Source organism: Pelmatolapia mariae, linkage group LG17 (assembly GCF_036321145.2).
Source record: "Pelmatolapia mariae isolate MD_Pm_ZW linkage group LG17, Pm_UMD_F_2, whole genome shotgun sequence".
NCBI classification, from domain to species: Eukaryota; Metazoa; Chordata; class Actinopteri; order Cichliformes; family Cichlidae; genus Pelmatolapia; species Pelmatolapia mariae.
The window spans coordinates 397,698-425,522 of NC_086242.1; the positions used below are offsets into that span (position 1 = coordinate 397,698).

The 27,825-nt window shown below is 42.6% G+C and overlaps 1 protein-coding gene across 2 annotated transcripts; it reads left to right on the forward strand.

Moving 5' to 3' along the window:
* Window positions 1-1,688: 1,688 nt before the first annotated feature.
* Window positions 1,689-26,982, forward strand: rint1 (RAD50 interactor 1). Of its 2 annotated transcripts, none has more exons than XM_063500886.1 (15): window positions 1,689-1,934; window positions 6,320-6,445; window positions 10,629-10,744; window positions 11,828-12,001; window positions 12,729-12,869; window positions 13,723-13,891; window positions 15,309-15,419; window positions 15,856-16,081; window positions 17,271-17,408; window positions 20,761-20,855; window positions 21,431-21,535; window positions 23,259-23,479; window positions 24,814-24,994; window positions 25,974-26,092; window positions 26,580-26,982. In XM_063500886.1, the coding sequence occupies exons 1-15, from the start codon at window positions 1,713-1,715 to the stop codon at window positions 26,788-26,790; spliced, it is 2,355 nt and encodes a 784-aa protein (XP_063356956.1). In that variant the 5' UTR covers window positions 1,689-1,712; the 3' UTR covers window positions 26,791-26,982. The 2 variants fall into 2 exon arrangements, with proteins under 2 accessions (XP_063356956.1, XP_063356957.1); XM_063500887.1 differs by lacking the exon at window positions 1,689-1,934 and adding an exon at window positions 1,976-2,323.
* Window positions 26,983-27,825: the final 843 nt, after the last annotated feature.

The window sequence follows — 27,825 nt, forward strand, 5'->3', positions numbered from 1 at the left end:
CGCTGTGTAAATTGAATTTAATATACTGCTGTGGATGACATATATTGTGACTTGGGAATTATGTTTTATTCAGTCTGAGTTTTCCATTACAATGAACCTGCATGGCTTTCTCTTGTTCATGAGATATTTACACCAGAAGTGCTAATTTGTGATGAGAATCGTGACAACTGTTAACAAATAGCTCTCCTGCGGTGCTAATGGTTTTCCTTGCATTTTTTAAAATATTTATTTGGATTCCAGTGTTTAAATTAATAGATAGCCTATGTCTTCAATCCACTTCAAAAATGACAATGAGACACGTGTGTGTGTGTGTTTGTGTTTGTGAAAAATAGAAGCGCTAACATGAAAAACATTAGGCAGAGACAGGAAGTGAAAGGGAGAGACAGTACATCTGTTCTACAGAATGGTAAAGGCCTGCATTTGTATAGCGCTTTACTCAGTCCCCAAAGCGCTTTACATTACATTCAGTCATTCACCCATTGGCAATGGCAAGCTACATTGTAGCCACAGCTGCCCTGGGGCACACTGACAGAGGCGAGGCTGCCGGACACTGGCGCCACCGGGCCCTCTGACCACCACCACCAGTAGGCAAACATGGGGTTAGTATCTTGCCCAAGGATATTTGGCATGCAGCCAGGAGGCAGCCTGGGATCAAACCACCGACCTTCTGATTAGTGGCTGACCTGCTCTGCCACCTGAGCTACAGCCACCCCGTCACAAAGATTGAGATGAAGATCAGTTTGACAGACAGACGACATAACATTCGATCATATATTCAGTTATAGTTAACTAATGCATGGAAACTCGCAAGTGTGGTTACACACACTCAGAAATTATGCTGCAGCTCAACTGTGTGCTCAAGTACTTGGGTAAATAGCACTATACATCTGTATACATGAATTAGAGGCGGGCACATTGATCCAATTATTAATAGTATCGACAACAACACTGGAATTGGTATTGGATCGATAGTAGTGCGATAGATACTTTGTTTCTATCTTCTAAATTCACTGAATTGTAATTTTTTTGTGAATTAAAAAAACATACCTCAAACATCCAGTATGAAAAATGTCTGAATCTTCTTGTGTCTTGTTTATAGCCAACAGCACGTTGAAACAGCCTGAGCTGTGTGTTGGAGACAGACACATTTACAGCTCAGGTGTCCAAATACTAAAGGCTGAAAGGTGTGTTTTCATTGTGTTATTTATTATTGTAGAATCACAGTGATTTAGTGGTCATTAAGGTGTGTTCAGAATTTGCCCACCTGTGATGAGCCATGTCATAAATCGTGACACACACGCGCTCCCCTACATAAGGTACGTCTGTAGATCAATAGTATTGGTATCGGTACTACAATCAGCTGTACTGGACCCGGTACCATGAATGAATGTGCTGACGTGTAGCGGACGGTGCCATCTGTGACGTAGGCGTTTTCAGACAAATGTGGGCTTGTTTTCTCCTCCAGCGTACTCCTCGTGTTAGTGAAATAAACACGGGCCATACAGCAGCAATGGTTGCAGTTTACAAGATAGCAAGACATGCGTGGTAACGTCCCTTTATGTGAGACAATCTATAAAGGAAAATTTAATATGAAAGTCTGGCATGTGTGTAACCACGCGTGACCGCTGCACGCGTGACCTCTTCCCGCGGGTTACCCAAATACAACTCACGAGCGCCTCCGAGGAAGGCGATCGTTGCATTGGAGAGGAAAAATGGCGGCGGCCGTGACAGGAACGCCAGAGCGAGCAGAGAGTGAAATAACAACATGTTCCTCGCAGCCTGCTTACACGGCAGCGCCACGCCGCCAAGCTTTATCTGCGGAGGACTTCGTGGCGGGTTTCCTGGAGGACAGAGACACCGAGCTGATGTGCCCGAAGACCGTCGGTGAGCTGATGGAGCATCTGACCGAGCAGAACAACACGCTGAAGGAGCAGGTGAACGAAACAACGCACAGAGATCATCATATATACTGAAACACAGCGAAGACATGCGTGAGATGTGGTCCTGCTCGCTGTGACAGCTGTTACCCTTACGGCCGTGAATTGTTTCGGAAATTTGGCAACCCAGTCTCCCAGTTAAAAACAAACAAACAAACCCTGTAATTGCTCCCAAAAGGCTGATTGTGTCCATCTGGACGTTTTCAGTGGGAGAAACGTTTCGTCATCATCCAGGTGACGTCTTCAGTCTCAGCTGACTGCAGCTTTATAAACAGGACATTTGCACAATGACCTCACAGCCCACTGAATGAGCCGTGGGCTGCCAGCCAGCATCTGTCTCCTCATCGCAGCTCAGTAAAAACGTGCACAGGCAACATCACTTACAGGTGATATGAGATTAGTAGTGGCGCAGTTACGTGGACACTGGCGTGGGAGCAGTATGACGGTGCATGTTTCTATAGATCTCCTTTTTACTCAGTAAACTAAAAATGTAAAACGTAAACAAACAAACGTCTATAACACTGTATTTTTACACATTTCTGTGTCCTCGAGAAACACGTGTGTGCGTTATTGTGAAGTTTATGCACTTATTTATAGTTAAATTAGATTTATGGTAGAAATCCCTTTAAGAATAGATTTTTCGACCTTGTTTTGAGCTCAGTTTAGAGTTTTTATAGCTTTAAATCAAACTGTACTCCTCCAGGCAGCCAGTGGGGGGCGCTGGTGTGAGCCACTGCCAGAAGTCAGTGTTTTGATTGTGTTGAGTCTATTCCGGCTCTTTCTCCCAGCTTTCCAGTCTCACTGTTGTCAAAACAGACTTGAATGACAAACTCCTGCTTGTTGGATTAAACCCCCTGTTGTCTGATGGCTTTGAACACACCGGACGAGCAGCTTCATTTTCTCCTCAGAAATATCTCTAAATATCACTAAAAATGTTGTTTTTCTTCATGTTTGTTAATGCGCTCGTTTGAAGGATTCACACCAACTTCTTCCCAGTAAAGGTTTTAATGGTGATTACAGGAACAGTTGTTGTTGTTTTGGACACTAGAAACACGTTTTTGTTTTATTCATTTAACCTGAGCTCACCGTCTCATCTTACCACACAGAAACTGGTTAGTAAGTTGTTACTAAGTTACTGACTCCATTTAATCAGCAGTGAAAATAAGTCACCAGGGGCACATCACTGTTTCAGACAGCCTAACATACAGTGTGTCTGTGCTTTCTGGCACTACCTAAAATCATCTTCATTATTATTATTAGTTCTTACAGCAGTGGATCATAATGGGACAAGAGCTGTATTTTTCCAAAGAAATAACAGTTTTGTACATCATGCAGGTCTTTTGTTGTACCAATGAAAGCTACATTTGTTGATGCCAAGTTTAGCGTTACATCCAGGATCCTCTTCAGGAGAGCTTATAGAGCTCTGTCTCTGTTTGGATCTGCTTTTGTAACGCACGATCACGGCCAGAGTCCTTCTGTCTCCCACCACCTGCACTGGTTTGATGTCTCATCCTGTGGTGCTGACACTCACCAGTCCCCGGCCTCCTTCCTTGTGCTTAGCATAGAGCCTCAGGATGCTGGACTTGAGGTGAAACCCTCCATGCATGGTCACGAACTTCCTGGTCTTGATGTCATACACACACACACACACACACACACACACACACACACACACACACACACACACACACACACACCTGTCTATCTAGCCAACCTTTTGGGAAAATTGAATATGGTCGTAAAAGTCAGATTGTACACCTGCAAGAAATGTCACCTCATCAAATGAATGTTATTAAAAGCTCTGGCATTATGTATTACAATTCTAAAATATGTATCAATAATTATTGTTTGTTTGTTAATTTATTTCAAACATGTAAACAATGTACAGGCACATTTAGTAAAGAAAATAAGAGAGAAAAAAAATACTATACAAAAGTTAATACATTTCAATATGGCTACCTTTCTGATTCATTTACATGTTGAAAGAAGAAGTACACACTTATTTAATCCCACCCCTTTGCCATAAGTTATCAGTCAATATTTAGTCATCGTCCGTACTGATGCAATCTGTAATAAAATAGCGAACAGATTTCCGATATACTATAATATCACATCATGACATTTTCTAGAGACATTCACTTAATTTCAACATTTTCCTGTCTTTATACTTCAAGCTGATCATAGTTTTATAACTCTTTTTGAACTGTTTTATGTTTGGACGTTGCTTCAATTCCATATTCAAACTGTTCCACAGTTTCACTCCATGCACACAAACACAAAAGCTTTTTCTTGCAGTACGGACCTTCAGTTACAAAAACCCCTTAAATTATAACTTACTTCTTTAAAAACAAACATACTCTGAATGTTTTCTGGCAGTTCCTTATTTTTTGCTTTGAATAGAATTTGTGCTGTTTGGAATTTCACTAGATCGGCAAATTTCAATATTTCAGACTGCAAGAACAGTGAGTTTGTATTTTCCTGTAACCTGCACTGTGGATGATTCAAACTGCTTTGTTTGAAGAGTACAAAGTGAATGTAATGTAGTTTTCCAGTTATTGTCCCAGACCTCTGCACAGTAGCTTAAGTAAGGTGAAACCAGTGAACAGTAGAGAATATGAAGTGATGTCCCGTCTAATACCTGCTTTGCATTGTTTAGTATTGCAATGCTTTGTGATACTTTGGAATGAATATATCTTACGTGAGCTCTCAGTTAAGTTTTTTTACCCCCAGAAATGTATTTTACTTTACTTATTTCATTAGTCATATCCTCCAATAAATTCTGCAGATCATCACCAGAGCAAAAAATGTTTGTATGGTCAGCAAAGAGAACCATTTTTAATACTTTGGACACTTTACAGATGTCGTTAATGTACAAGTTGAAGAATTTTGGACCCAAAACTGACCCTTGGGGTACACCACAAGCAATGTCCATACATAAGGAGCAACCACCATTTAATTTCGCAAACTGCTTCCTGTCACTTAAATAACTCTGGACCCAATCTAAAGCTGCCCCTCTGACACCATAACGTCCCAGTTTTCTTATTAACATATCCTGATCTATAGAGTCAAATGCCTTTGTCAAGCCAATGAATAACCCAGCCACATATTGCTTTTTGTCTGTGGTATTTGTGATGTATTCTATTGAATCTAATAATGCCAATGATGTTGATCTGCTTGGTCTGAATCCGTACTGACTCTCAGTGAGTAGTTTATGTTTATCTGTACATTTTTCCAGTCGGTTTTTAAACAGTTTTTCAAGAATTTTTGAGAATTGAGGTAGTAAAGAGACAGGCCTGTAGTTTGTGAAATGGTGTTTGTTGCCAGATTTGTATAGATTTGAGGTATAACTTTTGCTATTTTCATTCTGTCTGGAAATCGACCAGTTTGAAATGATAAATTCCAGATGTATGTAAACGGTTTTATAATAGCCTCAATGACTCTTTTAACCACTATCATATCAATATCATTACAATCTAAAGATTTCTGATTTTTACATTTTTTGACAATTTCAAAAACTCCATTTTCATCAACGGCTGTGAGAAACATAGAATATGGATTTCTGTCTGTCAGTGTATCCGGTTTGTCCTGTGCTGTCCCAGGATCAGTGACTGTTCTTGCTAAATTTGGTCCAGCAGTTACAAAGAATTCATTGAGACAATTTGCCACAACATCCATGTTGTATTCTTCATGGTCATTACAAATGAAATACTTGGGATAGCTCCTTTGTCCAGCCCCACGTTTTATAACACTGTTCAGTATTTCCCATAATCTTTTCATATTATTTCTATTTATATCTATTATTATAGTTATTTGTATTTAATAGATGTTAGAAATTTTACAAATGATGATTTTCTTAAACGGGGACGCTGCACCACTGAAATGCCATTATACATGTCTTTATAGTTATTTAAAGGGAGAAAATGGATAAAATGGAAATGAAAAAACTGGGACTTTTTTTAATAATAGTTGTTTATGAATGCCTCGTATGAAAGGAAAATCTAACTGTGGCCTGTAAAGTCTCAGATGTAACGTTTGGGGTTTTTCGTCTGTGGGTGTTGATGTGGCGCTGCTGTCTGAGTGGTGACACTCTTTGTGATGGCGAGCATAAATGGATGTGGCCGTGTGATGATGTTACTGGTGCACAAAGCAGCCAGTTTTTATCATTTAAAATACAAACGACACCCTTACGGTATATTTAGTTTTCCATAGGACTGCTGTCATCCCCTTCTGCTGCTCTCTTCTTTCTGTTACTCACTCATGTACCTTGCACATTTACATGTGCACATACAGTTATAGAATTTATTGTTTGTAGAAAGTTCACATAATCATGAAGCTCTGAAATCTCCAGTATGAAATGTCAGCAGTTCTGTTTTGTCTTTCAGGTCCTGACTGTGTCCAGTTTGGTGCCTCCTAAAGTTTCAGCAGCTCTGTCTGCTGTCGAGGACGCCAGGTGTTCCCTGGAGGCGCTGCTGCAGAGAGAACAACTTACCTTCAACATGCTGCACAAGGTAGTGACATCACTAAGGACGCCAAAAAAGTACTCTTGTCTTGACTCCCTCCTTGATGGTAGCGCTCCGAGCCTCTTGAGCTTTCCCAGGTGTTTTGGTTGATGTCACGTTTCCAAACGTGGAAGTGGAGTTTTGGTCGCCCAACAGGGTGTGAGCCCTCGCACACCTCACCATACGCCATTGGGGACGTGACCCGGGTTCATGCGTCGCACATGGCCCAGCCATCTGAGTTGACTCTGACTGAGGAGTGCACCCAGACTTGGAACCCTGACTCTCTGCAGTATGTTGGTGTTTACCACAATACGTCTAAGATATCAGAGGCTGAAGTTGTTCAGCCTTCTGTCCTGGCTGGCTTCCTCGGACCAGGATTCAGTGCCAAATATGTAAGCTTGATACCACGCGTGTTCAGCCATGACAGCTGCAGTTTTTGCTGTCCTTATACTCACTTCTATCTGCAGAGAGAGGGAGTTAGAGATGGTGGATCCAAGGTAGGGTGAAAGTGTCTACCACCTCAGGATGGACCGGAGTCAGCACCCTGGACCATGATGCTTGTCTTTTTCGGGCTAATGGTTAAGGTAAACTTGTTGCAGGCCTGAGACAAAGGGCTGACTAACTGCTGCAGACATGAATGCTGCATCGTCTGCAAACAGCAGCTCGTGAATAAGGGACCTCCCTGACCTTGGTTTTCGAGTGTGCCAAACAGGAGAATCGTTCAGTGCCACCCTGGATACGGAATGATTCAGGATTCAGGATTCCTTGCAGAATTGATCTTTCATCTCTGAGATGAAGCAGATGGTTGGTGCATAGACGCTGAGAAGGTTAGCAGTGCCCGATGATACTGACCAGTGAGGATTGTCTCTGTCCCATCTGTTGGTGTTTCAGTGGCTGCAGAAAGCGAGTTCTTCACAGCCAAGTCCACAGCATGCTGTGTGGGGTTGTTCTGTGACAGAACCTGTCAGAGGAACGTGTCATCAGACTCTCTGATGGAAGCTGAGGTCAGCTAAGCAGCAACATCGAAGCTTTGTCAGGTTAACGACTGCTAGCATCAGTGGAGATCGTCTGCAGTGGTGATATTTATTATTGAGGTATTTGTATTTATTGTGCTATTTCTTAAATTTGTAAATCTGTAACATATTGTATTGTTAAATTTTCTGTTACTGTTACTGTACCCACATAGTATGCTGATACTTGTAGTACCATATCACCCTATTAGAGCACTTTGCTCTCACACTGCAGGCTTACTTGTTGTTCCTAGAGTATTTAAAAGTAGAATGGGAGGCAGAGCCTTCAGTTTTCAGGCCCCTCTTCTGTGGAACCAGCTTCCAGTTTGGATTCAGGAGACAGACACTATCTCTACTTTCAAGATTCAGCCTGAAACTTTCCTTTTTGCTAAAGCATATAGTTAGGGCTGGACCAGGTGACCCTGAATCCTCCCTTAGTTATGCTGCAATAGGCTGCCGGGGATTCCCATGATGCACTGGGTGTTGAATTATTGTAGGGTCATTACCTTAAAATATATAAAGTACCCTAAGGCGATGTTGTGATAATGTTGAAATAAAATTGAAAAGAAAAACAAAAAGACATTTTTAAGGAAGGAAAATAGGAGAAAGTGTGATGTGTGACACATTTCACAGGAGCTGAAAATCAGTGTCAGCATGTCTCTGATGAATCCCAGTTTGAACTTTTTGCTTCAAATTGTCGTGATTAGTGTGGATGAGGTCATGAGAGAGGTACAACAGTGAGTATACAGCCATGTGTACAACTCGGTGAGGCCTCTGTCATTGTTTGGGGCTGCATTAGTGCCAGTAGTGTTTGGGCTTTACTTCCCAATGATCCCAGTTACACTGCCAGTACAGTAAAAGCATACCTGGATAATAAAATGCACAGTAAAACCCAATCAGTCATAGATCGACCTGCAAACACCAGACTGAAGCTGGTGTGACGACCTTTGGGCTTCTTAGTACCAAACATACTTTGTTTAAATGCCACAGTCCACCTGAGTGTTGCTGTGACCACGCCTGCCCCTTTGTGACCAAAGTGGAACCTCTTCATGGCTGCTTTTAGCGAGATTACATGCCGATCGTCAACGCACTGGCTTCTTGAACATGACATCCGTGCGCGTCATGGATGTTCAGCTTGGAAATCTGTTTGGGCCGTATTGAAATGTCAGCATCATTCTGACGAATGCTTCCACCACCTTGTTGAATCTGTGACATTTAAGGCAGTCCTGAAGTCAAAAGGGGGCCATCTACTGCAGTATGGGATGGAAATGAGTCACCGGAGGAAGCATGACTTCAGGCAGTGTTCTGCCGGTGAAACCTGCGTCGTGCTTTCATCGTGTTCCTGTTAACTTAGTTGTTTTGCAGCAGCATATTTGATGCATTAATGCCCACTTACAGCAGTATACAGCATATAGATTGATCAGATATCACCAACGTTCAAGTCAAATCAAAATAACTTAAGAGGGCCAGTAATACTCTAAAAGAGTGAATGTCTTGATGCATTCTCAATCATCCAGGAAAGTAAATCTCCAAAAGTTGAATCTGTTCATCTGGACGTAGCGTTTTGTGGGAGAAACGTTTCGTCACTCATCCAAGTGACTTCTTCAGTCTCAGCTGACTGCAGGTTTCCCCAAACCTTATAAACCCTTAAACCCTTATAAACCTTATAAACCCTCCCTACAGGGTTTACACTCAGTTCCAGAGGACTCTGGATGCTGTGGGGCTATCTTGGCTGGACAGTGAATCTGGATTGGCAGGCTTCCCTTTTTAAAGAAGTATGCAAGTGTACTGGAGAATTTGTTTTGTGGGATGTGACTGAGTGTCCTGATGGGGGTTATCTCAGAACATAGTGTTGGACTCTCCAAAAGTTGAATCTGTTCATCTGGACGTAGCGTTTTGTGGGAGAAACGTTTCATCATCATCCAAGTGACTTCTTCAGTCTCAGCTGACTGCAGGTTTCAATCTTATAACCAGCACATTTGCATAATGACTGAAACCAGCCCACTGAAGGAACAATGGGCTGGGAGGTCAGTTCCTTAATCATAATTATGCAAATTCTCATGACCATTGATCAACAACCGCTGACCAAAACCCACTGATCAAAGACCACTGATCAATGGCCATGAGTCCCATTCACAGAGAGTTGGGGAATGGCTGCAATCACAGCATTGTAAGATGGTGACAGATGTACCCTTAGGCCCCCTCCTCGATTCAGAGGTGGTCTTTCCCTTTTCACGTAAATGGCCTCCTTGACTCCGCCCTCAAACCAGCGTTGAAGAAGTCACTTGGATGAGTGACGAAACGTTTCTCCCACAAAACGCTACGTCCAGATGAACAGAATCAACTTTTGGAGATTAAAAGAGTGAATGTTTACCTCTGATGAATAAGTAATGTTTTTAGTTGCAGTGTTGTAGCTAAGCTAGAAAGATATCCATTCACATTCAGCCTTTTTACCCCAGACCTGGAGAACAGATTGGAGCAGAACACCAGGTAAGAGGATGATATCTGTGGAGCCGCAGTCAGACCCCACGCTGGTGCAGCGGGTCCTGGTGCACAACGATGCCTGGCCTGGTGGCGAAAGTATGCAGGCAGTTCCTGGAGGATGAAGGAACTGATACCAGCCCATCCTCACCTGACCTAAATCCAGTAGAACACCTCTGGGAGATTATCTTTGGAGGATAACTGATCATGTGCTCATGTGAATACTTTAGGCAGCAGAAACCCGCGAAAGACCAGGAGCGAGAAAAGGAACCATCACGGATATGGATTCATGGCTTTATCCGACACCACGCATTTCACCTCAGTCCAGCTCAGGGATGCCCTGGTCCAGATCTGAGAGGAGATTCCCTTGAACACCACCCATCATCTTAATAGGAGCGTGCCGATGTTGTCGATACAGTAACCTCCAAACTGACATCTGAGATCTGTGCCCAGAAGAACGCCGTTTAGGAACAGATACGATGCTGTGGCAGATCCTCCTGGTCCTCTGGTACAGGAGCCGAGCTTAAAGGACAAATATAGACAAATAAATAAAGTGTGTGTGTGTGTATGTGAAATTTGACCAATCTGTACAGCATAGAAACCCTAATATCTTTGTACACTTCTCTGCTGCTGTCCAGCATTGTTGCTGGTTTAAGACTGAAACACTGGACGTCTTCAATGTGTGTTTGTCTTTTTTCCAGCACCTACAGGATGCCCAGCCTTGGATGGATAAACTCGAACAAACATGTAACCAAGTTGACTTCATAGAGAGACACATGAAATACCTAAGATGCCTTCAACACATAGAGGAGCTCAGGTAACACCCTCACTGTTTATGAGCAATTAAAAAACAATTAAAACTTTATGCCGTCTTTTAAAGTTCAGATGCTGTGTACATAAAAACAGAGTGCAATGATTTGTAAGTCCCATAAATCCGTATTTTATTCACAGCAGAAGATCTATTAAATGTTTAAATAAGGAAGGAAAGGAGCTGATTTTAAATTTGATGGCAGCAAACCTCTAAAGTTGGTACTGGGGCAACAAAAACTGGAAAAAGTGAGTTCTGAAAAGAAACGAGTTTGAATGTTATTAAGTGGCAGCAGGTCTGTAACATGACAGCATGTAAAAAGATCATCAGCGTGTGTCAGAACTGCATCAACACAACCTCATACTGCAGAGACTGTTGAATCATTAGATCATCTACAAACAATAGTGTCATCGAAAGCTTCTGGGAATCTGCAGAAATCTGTGTGCAGGGTCAAAGGTCAGTCCTGGATGTTAGGAGCGCAGTGTGCCATTCTCTGTGCCAGAGCTCATGGAAAATAGACCGAAGCAAAGTGGGAAACTGTTGTGAAGGTCAGACAAATTGAAATCCTTTCCCCAAAACACAGATGCTCCATCCTTTGAATTAAAGAGGAGACGGGCCATGTGGCTGCTTATCAGCACGCTCTTATCAAGCCACTGATGGGAAATCCCAAAGGTTGAGTCTGTTCATCTGGATGTTTTCAGACGAAACGTTTCTCCCAATGAAAACGTCCAGATGAGCAGAACCTTTGGCTTTTACTTACCTGGATGATTGAGCATGCATCTAGACTCTGATGGTACAGGGCAGCGGTGTCCAACTCCAGGCCTCGAGGGCCGGTGTCCTGCAGGTTTCAGACGTGTCCTTGATCCAACACAGCTGATTTAAATGGCTAAATGACCTCCTCAACATGTCTTTGAGTTCTCCAGAGGTCTGGTAACGAAATGGTCATTTGATTCAGGTGACCCGGGTGAGATTGCTTATGTTTTTCTATAACTCAGCGTCCCACCTCTCTGAGTCTGGTTCATGGCCTGTGGTCTTCCTGTCGGTGCCTGCTGTGGTGTAATGAAAGCAGTGACGTGCAGTCTTGTGTTCCAGTGCTACAGTTCAGCAGTGTTTGATGACCAGCAGTGCCTGGGAAGCCATAAGGGCAGTGGACAGCATGGCGGCTCTGGATTATGGACTAAACCAGTCTAGATGTTCTCATCTCCAGAACTTCCTCCAAGAAACTCTTAGCTTCTGGCACAAAATCATGAAGGACCGTCTGACCAGGTAGGAGTCCCTCAAAGCTGCTGTGCCTTATTAGACTAAAGACACGGTGACAGATTTGCACGGACGCAAGATTTGGGTTTTCAAAAGTATTCAAATATATTATAAAAATGTAACTAAGGCTTGTGGTAAACTGTCATTATGTAATACTTTACACGAGTGGATGGATCAAAACTGAGAGTGTAGCAGTAAATCTGCTTTCATGTGTCAGAGCAGAACATTATAAGAAGGCGGGGATGGTTTGTATACAGTGAGAAGAGCATTTTGCTGCAGCATCTGTGTGTTTATCTAAAATGAAGCGTAGTGTCTGACTCACAGCTGTGTAGGAATAATACCTCAATCCTGCAACACGTCAGTCAGGTGCTACTAAGCGTAAGTGAACCCAGAGCCGGCTGTGGCACAGATTCTCTCCTTTGGCTTAAATAAGCGTTAGAAAAGGAAGAATGTGTGCATTTAGAGTATGGAGCTATGAGAGTTTCTGATGGAGGGACCGATCCTAACCACATATTTCCGAACATATGGAACTGCTGCTGCCTCTCCCTGATGGGAGTTTCCAGCTGCTTCAGTTCAGAAACACATTCATAAATCTGACACATGCTCCATCATCAGTTCAGCTAGTTTGTAAATTTGCTAATGATTCTTTAAAATGAGCTAGCTGTTAATAAATGTACTTCAGAAAAGCAAAGATGTCCCCTGACATGTGACCTAAATCCATTTTCTTCTTTCACAGTGATTTTGAGAAGCTGCTGACTCAGCTTCACTGGCCGATCATCTCTCCTCCCACTCAGTCACTGACACCAACGCCCAGCTGTCAGGAGACTGAAGGCCAGCTGGAGCTGCTGGTTGGGCAGCTCCTCGCCCTGCAGACCTCGTATCCTTGATTTTGTAGGATGATTGGAAACTGTCTGCCATGTTTCTCATTTGTGACTTTATCGTGTTGGGAAATGTCCCTTCAGCCTCCATATTCATGGAGTTTTGTTAATAAAAACTGAATGCTCCAATCCTCCGCGTTTCTACAGGTGGGCAGATTTAATGAATTCATCAAGTAAATGGTAAATGGCCTGTATTTGTATAGCGCTTTACTTAGTCTCTAAGGACCCCGAAGCGCTTTACACTACACACAGTCACCCACCCATTCACACACACATTCACACACTGGTGATGGCAGCTACATTGTAGCCACAGCCACCCTGGGGCGCACTGACAGAGGCGAGGCTGCCGGACGCTGGCGCCATCGGGCCCTCTGACCAAGTGGCCTGATTAAGAACACCTGGCTGTTACTTTGCATGTTTTTATGTGTTTTTTGTGCATTTTGGCTTCATTTTTGTTAAAGAAAAATGTAATCGGCCATGTTTTCATTTGAGGTTAAAATTGACCTAATTTAAATAATTTAACTATTATTTCATTTACCTGTTGTAAATGGGTACACACACACACACACACACCTTAACATTATATACATTCCCATGCTTATATTTTGGTGTAACCAGAGAGACCTTTTAATTTCAGACGACCTTATTTTGGGGACACTGTTTAAAAGTTTAAACATGGTTTGCAGGAGACGTGACATTAAAATGACATTATGAACAGGAATGTTTGTTCCACATGCGTGTAGAGCTGTCATCTTACCTGGACAATCGTCGTCTTTATAATAACACAGAACATGTTCCCTGCAGGACTGAGTAAAAGCTGCACACACGTTGCTCTTTAACTGTGTCTGACAGCGATGATCTCCTGTCTCAGAGGACTTTGGACTCCAGCGAAGCTCTGTCCTCTCCCCAGATGTCCAAACCTGCTCCCCTCTGTCTGCCCATCCAGATCATGTTGTTGCCTCTCAACAAGAGGTTCAAATACCACTTCTATGGGAACCGGCAGACCAACTCTGTCAGTAAGGTGAGAGTTCACTGAAAACAGCTTTGACCACTAAAACGTTTGGCAGTAACATGGTCAAAGTCTGGACGCTGATTAACACAAGAGGGAACAAAGTAAGTGTTTGATGTGCGTCGTGATGTGATGCAGTGCTGCCACGCTCCCTGGATCGCAGGGTTACTGCACTGTTCTGTCATTTTAAGGTGGGATTGCATTAGCTGTCATTATCAATGTTACAGGGAAGTCATGTTTCTGTGGCTTTTATATTGAAATCCTAGTTGTTGATAAGCGTACATGTGAGTTACTGAAGGAATCACTGTTTGATTTATGGATAATTAATAGATCCAAACCATCCTGTGAACCTTGGAGAGCACGTGGACAGCACCTCATCAAAAGCACACTTTTCATTATTTTTAACTCTCGCTTTCAGTTTAACGCTTTGTAACTTTGCTCTCTTTCACGGACCGACAGCACAAGCTTTAGAGTTGCTCACAGACTGCATCCACTTGACAACACGCTGCAGGCAGACAGGCAGGCGTGGAGTGGAGCGTACAGCGAGTGCGCTCCGTCTGCTCCACAGTAAATTCCTCTTAATGCGGCCTCGAGCGATCGAGCGCTCCCTGGCTCCGAGGCCGGGTGCTAATCAGCGAGTGAAGTGTCATAACTTCTGCAATAAGCAGCTTGTTATTGATGCTGGGGGGCGATGGGGCCTCAAATCCATTCAGGACGTCTCCTGCAAGAGTAAAGCATAGCTTACGAAAAGATTCAAGAAGAGGCTGAAAATTTCGCTCCTACATAATTTCCTGAGGGATTAATAAAGTATCCTGATTCTGAAAAGGATTAACACGGACTATTCAGAGCTGATTCTTCACTCTGAGAGGCGATGGCAGTAATCGTACTGTACGTACGCTAAGGTTATGTATTTTTTTGTAATACCGTGTAATTATGTTGCCGTGGGCAAAGCGGGGCGTGTGTTCCGTCTCTAAATGGTCATGTGCTGATGATGATGATCAGCTGCATGTTCCAGGGTATCCCCTCGTCCTCACCAGTGGGTTTAGTTGTGGTTGTGCAGCTCATGTTTTTCCTTACTTGGAAGAGTTTATAGGATGTTTGTTAGATTCCGAGTAACAGTCTGTGCTTCTGTTCAAACTGTTGCTCCTGTGGTCACAGTCGTCATTGTTAGCAGATCATCTGTAGAGTATGTTTGCAGTTGCGTCCTCCTGCTGATAAACTGGGTGCTGTTTGGAACAGGAATACTTGTGCCCTCTGTCATGGCTGCAGAAGCGTATGTTTGGCATTACCTTACCCAGTGAAATTAATCCAGGCTGTTATTTAGTCCTGTGTTTTCTACTTGTACAAGAACAAGCTGTATCAGAGAGACTAGCTTTGTGACTGTCATCACAATCCAAAATAAACTCATCCTTCCTTTGTGTATTTTCAGCCAGAATGGTACCTCACACAGGTTCTCATGTGGATGGGAAATAACTCCACCTTCATGGAGGAAACGATCCAGCCGATCTTGGAGCGAGGAGGGGTAACTCTAAGTGCCAAGGTATGCTTTCTGTTAATATGCTGTAATTCACTCATTCCTAAAGTGTGGGCATGAAAGTGACTATAGGTGGACTGTAAGAGGATATTTGAAGTAGGAACTGTTTCAGCTAACTGAAATAATTGATGCTTATAAGATTCAAACAAGCTGTTTTTCACGGGTCATTAAACTGTAACACAGTTTAGAACAGTTTGGGCAGTTTCTATTTCAGCGACGCCGCGGTGTTTGAGTTTGGGAACCAGAGAAGACTAATGACATCAAACCTAAGAGGCAGATAGCTTTAATATTTATTACGACTTATTATTGTACAAGAGCACTAGAAAGTTTCTCAGCTCCCACCCTCTGCTGAGTGGCTTACAGGGAAGATCTTCCAACATTAAGCTGCCTCATGCAAACTCGTTGTTTCCTGAAACTTATCAGGACATTTGTGTTCGTGTAGGTGGAGTTGTGTCGAGGCCTGTTGTCTCTAGTCCAAGAGAAAGTGGCCAGCGATGCTTCTAAGCTGCTGTATGATGATGTGCTCTTCTGTCACTTGGTGGAGGAGGTGCTGCAATTTGAGAAGGAGCTGAGAAGCAACCATTCCTACCCAGGAGAGCTGCCTGGTGTGCTTCACCTCCTTCTCGAGGATGCAGTCCTTCAGAAGTGGCTCACTATGGAAAAGAAGAGTGAGTTTTTAAGGATGATTTGGACTTTGCTACTCCAATAAGATCTGTACCACGCTTTTCTTGGTCTCATTTGTTATTCTGTTATTTCAATATTAAATGAGCAAAACTCAGATTTTTGTTTGAATGAGCTCCACACCTACTAGATCACTCCAATCAGTGGAAAGTGACTGCTTTGCTCCAGCCCATAACCCCGAGTATACGTGTCGCACACCATATAAATGAGTCTGTCACAGAGGAGGTAACCTTCTTGCATCATTCACCTCTTTGACAACACCGTGAACTCTTTGGTCAATATGCTAAACAAATCTTACTGTGATGCTGTTAGTCTTCATCCTGAAGCAGTTTGGACCATGTGTTTGGTTTGTAAAAAACCCAAACTGCAGTTAATTACAGTCAAACATGAAGGACAGGGTCTAATGTTGCTGAGATCTTACTGAGATTGATGAAACATTAATGCTGCTCATCGACGGCGTAATGACAGTCATGAAGTTTCTAACAGTAGTAGATTCTCACTGTTTCCCAGTGACACTAGGTTATAAAACAGTTTCTCAAAATTACTATTAGTGTTACAGTAAAGGCTTAGCAATGCTACATGATCCACTACAGAGAAGTCGATTCACTCTTTTGGAGGATTTGCATTAAGTCCTAGAATCAGTTGCAGTGACGTGCTTGGTTATTCTTTAACACGGCCTCAGACTAAATGTCATTATAAGAGCAAACACTTGTTCAGGAGCGCATTTAGTCAACAGGACGTCCTGGACCACTTTGTTGAAGTCAGATGGTGTGGTACTGCCTAAAATACAAAATCAGCTTTGTGTCAGCAGTTGCACAAAATATTTTATTCAATGGTCAGAACTCAGTGACACCAGTGCGGCTAATCCATGGACCCTGAGACTGACACACACGTGTTCAGTTTTACTGATATAGCATCACAACAGTTGCCTTAAAGCACCTTATATTGTAGCATAAAGGCCCTGCAGTCATTTCAGATCATTCTGATGTCTTCTGAATAATGTGACAGATTCTTTTTTTTAAACTACATAACATTTGGCTGTTCTTCGCTGTTACTGTTGCTCGTAAGATTTCATTTCATACTGTAGCCTGCATATACAATACAAGTGAATTCTCATTGTCTCCAAGTTTGATTAATAACTGATTGATACAAATCTTTCTCTGTATATACACACAGTGGCAGTGGAAAAGATGGATGCCATGCTCTCGGCTGAAAGAGCCTGGAGCTCTCAGTATAAAGACATCAGTGATATGGATGATCTGAAGGCTCCAGACTGTGCGGAGACTTTCATGACTCTGCTGCAGGTTATTACTGGTAAGATTTGAGTATCGTTGTCTGTGCGTCTGTTTTAGATTAGCTTAAGCTGTTTTGTTATGTGTTATGTTTAATAACAACAATATTCTAACTTATGTATAACACCATTTCACCAAAGAGCAAGAGGTGAGGTAAGGAAATGATGTTTGGTCAATGATTTCTTTGTTGTAAACTGCTTTATGGAAATAAATTCTATGCCGTTGGAAAGCCTGCTTTATCTTTAAATGGTGCCACGTCGTAATGAAAATGCGTTTGTGGGTTGAGTAGCAGGGTATGTTTGTCGCACCCATGAAAAACTTGCCAAATCTTCTGTGCCAATGCCAAACAACTTTTTCTGCTGTTGACTCGTTTGGTCTCATTTATTTGATTGGATGATTGAAGTCTGAAGAAATGACATACTGGAAATTGAACATTCATTTAACAAACAGGAGCTTCAGTAGAAGAACTATGTTTGTTTGTTTAGAGAAGTAAATGTGAGACTTTTCAATCTCAGTACACTTACAGGTCGCACTTTCTATTAGTGTGGGAAGTTATTACCACTGATAACTTACCTGTGGTAGGTTCTTTGTAATAAGCATAAATACAAACAGCCTGCAAAGAGCTGGCAGTGGTTTGTATCATATCTATCTAATAGACTCCAATCTGTGCATGTAAATGGAGAGTCCTCTTCACACACTGAGGTTAATTATGGCGTTCCACAGGGTTCAGTGCTAGGACCAATTCTGTTTACATTATACATGCTTCCCTTAGGCAGCATCATTAGAAGACATAGCATACATTTTCACTGCTATGCAGATGATACCCAGCTCTATCTGTCCATGAAGCCAGATAACACACACCAATTAGTTAAACTGCAGGAATGTCTTAAAGACATAAAGACCTGGATGGCCGCTAACTTTCTGCTTCTTAATTCAGATCAAACTGAGGTTATTGTACTCGGCCCTGAAAATCTTAGAAATATGGTATCTAACCAGACTCTTACTCTGGATGGCATTACCTTGGCCTCCAGTAATGCTGTGAGGAACCTTGGAGTCATTTTTGACCAGGACATGTCCTTCAACGCACATATTAAACAAATATGTAAGACTGCTTTCTTCCATTTGTGCAACATCTCTAAAATTAGAAATATCCTGTCTCAGAGTGATGCTGAAAAACTAGTTCATGCATTTATTACTTCCAGGCTGGACTACTGTAATTCATTATTATCAGGAAGTCCTAAAAACTCCCTGAAAAGCCTTCAGTTAATCCTAAATGCTGCAGCAAGAGTCCTGACAGGGACTAGAAAGAGAGAGCAGATTTCTCCTGTATTGGCTTCCCTTCATTGGCTCCCTGTTAAATCCAGAATGATCAGGCCCCGCCCCTCCCTGAGCCTGGTTCTGCCGGAGGTTTCTTCCTGTTAAAAGGGAGTTTTTCCTACCCACTGTCGCCAAAATGCTTGTTCATAGGGGGTCATATGATTGTTGAGTTTTCCTGAATCTATTATTGTACGATCTACTGTACAATATAAAGCGCCCTGAGGCAACTGTTGTTGTGATTTGGCGCTGTATAAATAAAAATGTCGACTGCTGCCTACTGGGAGTCTGTACTTGCTGTTTTATCTTTGGATAAAGATGAAGAAGAAGTTGGAGCCAACTGCTAGCTTAGCCACTATTTGCCTCCTTTTTAGCTTGCCTCATACATCCATGCTTGTATAGACCAGCGGATTACAACAATACATTTGGAATCAAACCCTCATTCAGCTACTGATGTCGGACTGCAAGGTAAGGTAACCTTATTTTTTTATTCCTTAAGTTACATTTAGGATGTCTTGTAGTTATTAACTTATACTATTATTATTATTATTACTATACTATTACTGACAGAGTAGCTAACAGCAGGTTAGTACCCAACGTTAGCTTACCTAATAATACTAGTTCTAAAAACTAAGGTTAGCATAAAAGTAAGGTTAAGCTGCCCATTATTATTGTAACTATGGACAGAGAACTAGATGTGGTTAGTTATACTTTCAAATAAGACATGTTCGCCTGAACATTGAGCACTCCAGTTTTCAACAGTTTAGGTAACGTGGTCCGAGGTTTGGTATAATCAGAATATAGCTCTATAGATCTCTATCCCCAGGAGATTTTGTAGTGGTTTATTTCTAATTATAGACATTTAATATTCTAATATGTTGTTTTGGGCAGAAAAGGAAAAAGATGAATTAATTATTTTACTTTATACACAAATTATAAAGGTGCACTTTTTCAGTAGGACAGTCTGTATCTGTCAAGGTGTTGCTTAAAGAACTGCCATTTACATCAAGCTTTCTTTAAACATCGTTTTTCTTTTAAAACTTGGTGCTACTTTCTGCAGGAGAGGCTGGATCTTTGCATGGTTGGGGGTTAATCAGACGATGGTGTTGCTCCCCCCACAAACCTGAATTGGACAGACAGGAGAACGTGGACGGCATCTTATTTCTGTCTTATTTCTGTGTACTGGACATTTTCAAACTGTGCTCCACTTTCTTTCCTACCTGAAATATATTGTGTTGTCATCCATGTCTAAACTATGCTGTGAGGGGGGGTCCTCTACTCTCCTGTGTGTATCTAATGTATTCATATGTGTTATTCTTTTAAACTTCATTATTAAGTGTTTCCAGTTCATGACAGACGTCCCGATGCTTGTTTTGTTCAACTATCATGACCATGGTATTAAATTCATGCTGATTACACAGAAACTGCCACAGGTGGTAGTTTTTACTATCCTTTCAGTTTGTTTTTAAAGTTTGTTACCTGGTTATTCATATGTTATTAAAGAGAAACAGGCAGTTTTGCATTTTGCAGCTCTGGTTCCTTCATATTTCTAATGACCACATTATTATATTCTTGTTTCCCTTGTTACTGTACTATTACCCCTTTATTACACAGCTGTGTCCCAGTTTTTGGGCTCTTATTATCCTATTACATAAATTTCAGGGTAATATTAATCACCCTTAACCACTGTTGCTACCATGATATTACCTGGATATTATGCGGTTATTAATTTATTTGCATAGTAATAACTTTCCCCTGTTTCCCCTGTTACCATACTATTACCACTTTATTACAGAGCTGTAATAGAAAGTGCGGCCCACTTATAAAGAGTCAAGCATGGTGGTAGTATCAAACTCTTACCAGTGATACTGGTGCAAAGGATTATACTGGTAAATCAACTTTATCAGGTGAAGAAGGAATCAAAAAATAACAATACGAGCTGCTGTAACAGATTTCCATTTTGGAAGGGATACAAAAATGTTTATAAAATATCTTATTTCCTATTACTGCTTATAAACATTTTTTGAATAATTTTATTTCTGTCGTCCCTCCACACTTAGAGCGGTACCGGACCTTACCTTGTCCTTCTGCACAACTGAAATTTTTGGAGCTGCAGAAAGAACTCGTGGATGACTTTCGTATACGACTCACTCAGGTAACATTCAGATTCAAAACAACAGCTGACAACATGAGATGACAGAACGATCAGGGAATTAGGTTAGCTCTCCATCATCTGCTCCAAATCAATGAACAAAATCCTCTTTTTACCCAGTGACAATAATCACTCACAGTCATAGTGGATGAAGTGTGATGTCCATTCAAGTCTGCTGCACCTGGTTACCATCCACTGCTGGTCTATCAGGCACATTCTTCCTTAATGCAGTCCAGTTTAGTTGCATCCAGGTGACCACAGATCTGGAGCACCCACTCATGTGCACACGTTTCATAGTCTTTGTTAACCCCTTTAAGCACCAGATGGGCAAAACGTACGGCAGCAAAGGGATTCCAGAAAATGTTGCAAAACCAGTGGCCATTAAAAAAACAATGTTTACCTCTTTGTTGATCTTATTATCTAAGCCGAAGCAGAAGCAGTCCCGGTCTGGAGCATTTAGGTGTGTTATGGTAGTATTGTCACTCCTCATCAGTCTGGGAAAGGTTTTATGGCTATTTCAGAAACAATTTTAAGTTCCAGTCAGTTTTTAAATGTTTCTTTGTTCATTTCCCTTCTAGGTGATGAAGGAGGAGTCTCGCTGCCCACTGGGTGTCCGTTATTGTGCCATCCTCAATGCTGTCAACTACATTTCCACCATACTGGGAGACTGGGGAAACGATGTGGTGCGTGTTCTCTTTCAAACCTTCCTCCGTATCTCGCTGTAAGCAGCGCCCTCTGGCATGACCAATCGTGGAAGCGTCACTACCAGCTTGTCTGTCCAAGATGGACCAATCACTTCCAGGACACAGGGTCCCCTTGACCCCCTTATAAGAGCCCCAGGCCCCATACCAGGCAGTCCTGGTCCTGGACCACGATAGTTCATTTAATCTGTTCAATGATGCTGCCGTTAAGGTAGTACACGAACTTGTTTTTCTGGTTCTCAAGAACATCTGTTATGCTGTAATTATATCTTTTCGTCGAGCTAATATATTGTTGTAATAGTGGGTGTTGTGTTACTGCTATCTGCGTGTTACAAAACGAGCTTGTCAAGTAGCTTCTGGTTTTGTGTTTGTGGCTATTGCTAGCTGCCAAAGCGAAGGTTTAGTAAATACAGCCGCTGGATCCTCTCAGATGAACCCCAGTGGGGTAAGGTTAAGGGTGTCGTGTTTCGCCCTTGCCCAGCTGGGTGCAGACTAACCATCTCAGCTATGACCCCCATCCCCTCTGCGTTGCCTAAATGGGCTTCAAGCATGCACAGGCATTGCAAGCAGACCCCGACTCCTGCAAGCACTCCCACGTAATGCCCAGCGGACTCTGGGAGCAGCATTTGCAAGTGGCTGTGACCCCAAAGCCGATCCCTTCCTTCGCGTCACTGCAGCAAAGCCCAGTGGCGAATCCAGCTCAGCTGCTGCATGCTGGGGGGGGATATGGTTGAGGACCATGTCCCCCCTCCGAGGACCATGTCCCCCCAGAGGCTGAGCTTCCTCCTCTCTTCAACCAGCTCCTCAGCTTTGGGGAGAAGCACGGAGAAGATGAAGAGAAGGGTGTTAACATGGATATCCTTGTAGATGAAAATGAGGAGGATGCCATTCCTCCTGCCCAGGTGTCGCGGCCTGGCATCTCCATCGGCGGGGAAATTCACCCCCTCCCCATGTCCGCTGTCCTGGCATGCATGAAGGAGCCGAGGCGTTACTGGGATAAGCCCTTTCACCATCAAGGGTCACTCTGCTGACTGAAATTTTGGGGCTCACCGAACACCCAGCGATCAAGCATTAGATGGTGTTTCAGCTTCATCTGCACCGATGTTCCACACTCATGTGGGTGGGACCAACCTTCTCAGGTAAGATGGAGCGTTTCACAGCCTCCATGGTACCAAAAGGTGTATGGTCAGCCTGCTCTCAGCCTCCCAAACTGAGGAGATGTGTATCGTCACTGATCTTATTCTCCAGGTCTCTATGGGTGCAGCACAAAGCTGTGGCTGCGTCAGACCCAGCTGTTTAGGACTGAGCCTGGCCGGACCACATTGGCCAAGGCCCGGCACCTTGACCAATGTGGCCCTCGCCCTGAAGACTCTGTCCTGGGCTTGGCTCCAGGGTAGGACCCGGGTACCCCATTCCTGTAGGGTGCACTGGACTGTTCTGCTACTTGAGGGTTCTGTGAATTGCTTTTTGGTCCTGGGTGTGGGGGCCATCTGCTGGGAGACCCTACCAGAGGCAAATTTCACCAGACAACATAGTCCCTGGGATCACTGGGACACACAAATCCCTCCACGGTGATGAGGTGGTGATTCATGCAGGGATGCCCAAAAAGTAAATCTTTAGAAGATTATGCTGCATTGACCTGTTGCAGGTGAGCCAATGAGTGATATTTATGATTTTATAATTATGGTTCTTTTCCTTTCTTCAGTTCTTCCTACAGTTGCAGCAGACAGCGGTCTCACTCGGTGAGGAAGCTGTACCCGGAGGCCTGGGCATCATGGAGATGGGTCGTCTGGCTTCTCTCGAGGGCTCTCTGTTTGACGGTCTCTTAGCATTGCTGGATCGTTTAAAAGGAGATATGCTGGGAAGACTGCTGGATTTTCTCATGAGAGAAATAAAAGAAAAAGCCAAACCATATTGCCAAGAAAGGTGAGAATTACCTGTTGACGACAGGCTAATTCTTTGTATTGTTTTACAAAATGTAAAATCAAGTTTTAGTTTTCAGACATCTGTGTAGATTTAGATTAATGGGACAGCAGTCCAGAGGCTTCACAACCAGAACCTGGTTTAAAGATTTATTTTTGTGCATTAAAGTAATCCAGCTGTCAGTTTGTCTCAAACAATAACTGTTTATAGTTAATTTGGGAAACTTTGCTTTCCAAATCGTAAATGTATACATTAAACGAGGGCTTATGTTGTAACACAGTAACTGCAGGACGCTTCGTCCTTCTGCTTCCAAACAGTCAAAAGTCATTTAATATAATTCCACACATCAGTTGTAATGCTTTTAACAAATGAAACTTGCTACGTAGATCTACAACAGTACGATGAAGCTTAAAATTTATATCGTAGTATCACTGAAGGTGACGAGCCTGACAGCTGAAGGCTCTGCCTCTCATGCTACTTTTAAATATCCTGGAAACCACAAGCAGACCAGCAATCTGAGCGTGAAGTGGTCTGTTGCTGTGTTATGGTACTGTGTTAACAGGAAGCCAATACAGGAGAAATCTGCTCTCTCTTTCTAGTCCCTGTCAGGACTCTTGCTGCAGCATTTTGGATTAACTGAAGGCTTTTCAGGGAGTTTTTAGGACTTCCTGATAATAATGAATTACAGTCGTCCAGCCTGGAAGTAATAAGTAGTAAGAGTAAGCATCTGGTTATGTACCATTTTTCTAATATTTTTAGGTCAAAATAACAATAACATCAGTCTGAATGTGTCAGCAAGAAAACAGAAATACCAGGTGAACTACATGAAATCTGACAGTGAAACAGGTGAGCCTCATTCCAATGTTGCCAAAGAAGGAGGCGCCACCTTGTGGTGTCATCCAGCATTGCAGCATATTCACCTGGCTGTTATATACCCCCCCCCCTTTACAAGAGCTTGTAAATAACTACACATAACACATGTTTATGTTTGTGTCTGACAGAAGGAAAATAATAATAGTTACTGTTGTTGTTATTATATGAAGTTAAAAGCCTGTGCCAGTGTTGGCTGGAGCTGTATTTACACGGTGGGGCTTTGCAGGACAACACTGATAAAAACTTCACATTATTTCTATTATTCAGATACATCATCAAAATAAAATGACATCATATTTCTTATTTTTATAAAATTACATTAAATCTGTTGTTTTGATCATTATTTGTATTTATTATCGTTTCTTGAGTCCTTTTAATATTTTTTCTGCCACTAAGAAATATAATAAAGTCGCGCATTACAGAGTTTCATTCAGTTTTTAGCTGTTACTCTGATCTTCACTTAGGTGGTTGTCCCTGCCGTCACAGCAAGACCAGTCCACCATGTCCCTGTCCAGTACAGCATGTCCCATGATGCTGTGCGTTAGGGACAGACTGTTGAACCTTCATCAGGTGCTTGGCTTTTCTCTGTTTCACCTGGCCTGGCAGGGCCTGGCGGAAAGACTCGACAACTTTCTCTACCAAGATGTAAGGAGTCAGTGCTCACTAAACCCACCTCACTCTTATTGTTCTTGATTTGTGTCAGAGCGTGTGAACAATAAACGTCTGCTCAGTGTGGAAGTGTGATGAAGAGCAGCTGAGTCAGAACTGCTGAAGGTTCCCACCAAACGCTGCAGGCTGCTTTTTGCATTGGTATATTTAATAAAACTACCATAAGAATAATAATGTGTACTTTATTGATCCCCGTGGGGAAATTACTCTCTCTGCATTTGACCCGTTCACTCAGTGAAGCAGTGGGCAGCCACTAAGCTGGCGCCCGGGGAGCAGCGTGTAGGGACGGTACCTTCCTCAGGGGCACCTCAGGGTAGCCGTTCGGTGGATTCGAACCCCCGACCTTCTGATCATGGGGCGACCGGTCTACCTACTGAGTGATCCCTGCCATGAAGCCGGCGTGTTGAATATATCGGTTGAATGTTGACATTTTTCCCCGCTGTGAATTTTTTGTTTCATATGTCAAAATATTTTTTATATATTTTTGAAAGATGTTCTGTTGAGCCACTTTCAGGCCATTTTTTCACACACTGAACATGAATATTTCAAAAACGATGAAATATAAAAGCCTTAAATGTTCACCCTTTCTTGGCTCTGGTCTGTCGTTTGGGACCAACACATTTAAAGACCTCTGAAAATTTGGTCCAGGACTTCTTTGGTTTAGTGACGTCTCTGAATGATATCGAGTTAAAAAGAATGTAGAAGACTTTGTACTCCAAGCTGTTCCCTGTCGAGATATTTGCTCCTAAATAAAAACAACAAACAAAAATAGTTTTGAAACCAAACTAAATGTAACCTTTCAGCTTTACTTTACAGTAAACACACTTCATGTACTTCTTATGTCAGTTTTGTAGTATTACTTGAGCTCCCAGCACAAACCAGCTGATCATCTGTCACAGAAATGCTGTTGTATTAAAAACGTGTCTCAGTGTGTAACTTTATATTTCTCTGGCAGGTGATCCTCTGTAATAACTTCAGTGATGGTGGAGCAGCTCAGCTTCAGTTTGACATGACCAGAAATCTGTTTCCTCTCTTTGGTCACTACTGCAAAAAACCAGAGAACTTCTTTAAGCAGTAAGTGTGTGTCTGTGTGTGTCTGTGTGTGTGTGTGAAGCCCTGGGTACCACAGAGTACAGGCTCAGGAAACAAATACATGGAACTGAACACAAAAATCTACGGTAAATGGACGCCATCATAACTGATACTGAGTTACCAGTTATGATGGCGTGCGTCATACAGAAGTTTACAACTGTTCAAAATCACATTACATATATGCAAGATTATATAACAGATCAAGACATACATCTTTATCCCAGATTTGTTACAAAAATACAGAGAACAAACACACCAGCAGGAACCAGTAACGACTGTAAACAAACGTAGCTGGTGTGGGGGGGATCTGGGCACCTCTGCCCCCGTGGCACAGACACAGATAAGACGTCCATGTCATGAAGCCTTAATGCTTAAGAAACACTGCTGAGACCTAAGAGCACATGTCAAAGGTGTGACTCATATTTGAAATGATATATTTTGTGTCCATCTGCTCTCTGTCTTTCTGCAGTGTAAAGGAGGCATGTATCATCTTGTGCCTTAATGTGGGCTCTGCTATTCTGCTGAGGTCTCTCATAAAAGAGTCTGACATGACCAGAGACTGTGCAGGTACGGGAGATCCTCCACCAGAGTCGGCGCTGAACGAGCTCGGTGTTTTCTGTTTGGCACCGTGTGACGTGTTGATCCTCCTCTCTCTGAGAACCTCGTGGTATCCCTCCTGATTAGCACAGTTTACTCTTTTTTTTGGTCATTAGCATTTATGTTCCTCGTAGCTTTCAGAGTTGGTCATATGATGTTCAGTAAGTTTGTCATTATTCGTTTCATCTTTTCTTTCATGGGGTATTTAATGGTTATGACATGAGATGACCCAAGTACACAACAACTGTATAAATAAACCCAAGTTGTGTAAAACAGTTCTTTTGTTGTTTTTGTGAGAGAGACAGAGACACGCGCACACGCACACACACACACACACACACACACACACACACACACACAAACATAACACAAGTAAACACAAAGTGCTGTTTCTAAATGAATGTGTTTATTATTAAAGAAAAGAAAAATCTGTGTCGCTTCCTCTTGTAACATAAATTAACTGTGGTGTATCACATCTTTGGAAAGCAGAGATCAGTTTCTCTAACCACACCCACACCTGACCACACCCACACCTGTTCTCAGTCAGCAGATCATTTAAATAGAGCCTGCCTGACAAAGTGGAGTAGACCAAAGGATCCTCCAAACATCATGCAGTCATTGAAGGAAAATCAGGAACAAATGAGAAACAAAGTAATCAAGATCTGGCCGTCTGGAAAAAGTTATAAATCCATTTCTAAATCTCGGGACTCCAGCGAACCACAGTGAGAGTCATTCACCGCGAATGGAAAAAACCTTCCCAGGAGTGGCTGCTGAGCCTAAGAGCACAGCGACAACTCGTCCAATAGATCACAAAACACCCCAGAACAACATCCACAGAACTGCAGGCCTCAGTTAAAGTCAGTGTTCATGGCTCCATCATAAGAAACTGGACAAAAGTGTCCTGCATGGCAGAGCTCCAAGATAAAAACCACTGCTGAGAAACAGGAACGTAAAGGTCATCCTGATGACCCCCGAGATACTCTGTGGGCTGACGAGACAACAGTTCAAGTTCAAACCAAATGAAGACTGGTCAAAGTCCTGAGCTGAATCCAACTGAGACGCTGGTGCAGGACCTTAAAAACACGGTTGATGCTCAAAAACCCTCCAATGTGGCTGAA

Coding starts and splice junctions, on each gene's coding strand:
- rint1 (XM_063500886.1), top strand. CDS start 1,713: ATGGCGGCGGCCGTGACAGGAACGCCAGAGCGAGCAGAGAGTGAAATA. Junction 20,856..21,430: donor TTCGTATACGACTCACTCAG/GTAACATTCAGA, acceptor TTTCCCTTCTAG/GTGATGAAGGAGGAGTCTCG. Junction 24,995..25,973: donor ACAACTTTCTCTACCAAGAT/GTAAGGAGTCAG, acceptor TTTCTCTGGCAG/GTGATCCTCTGTAATAACTT.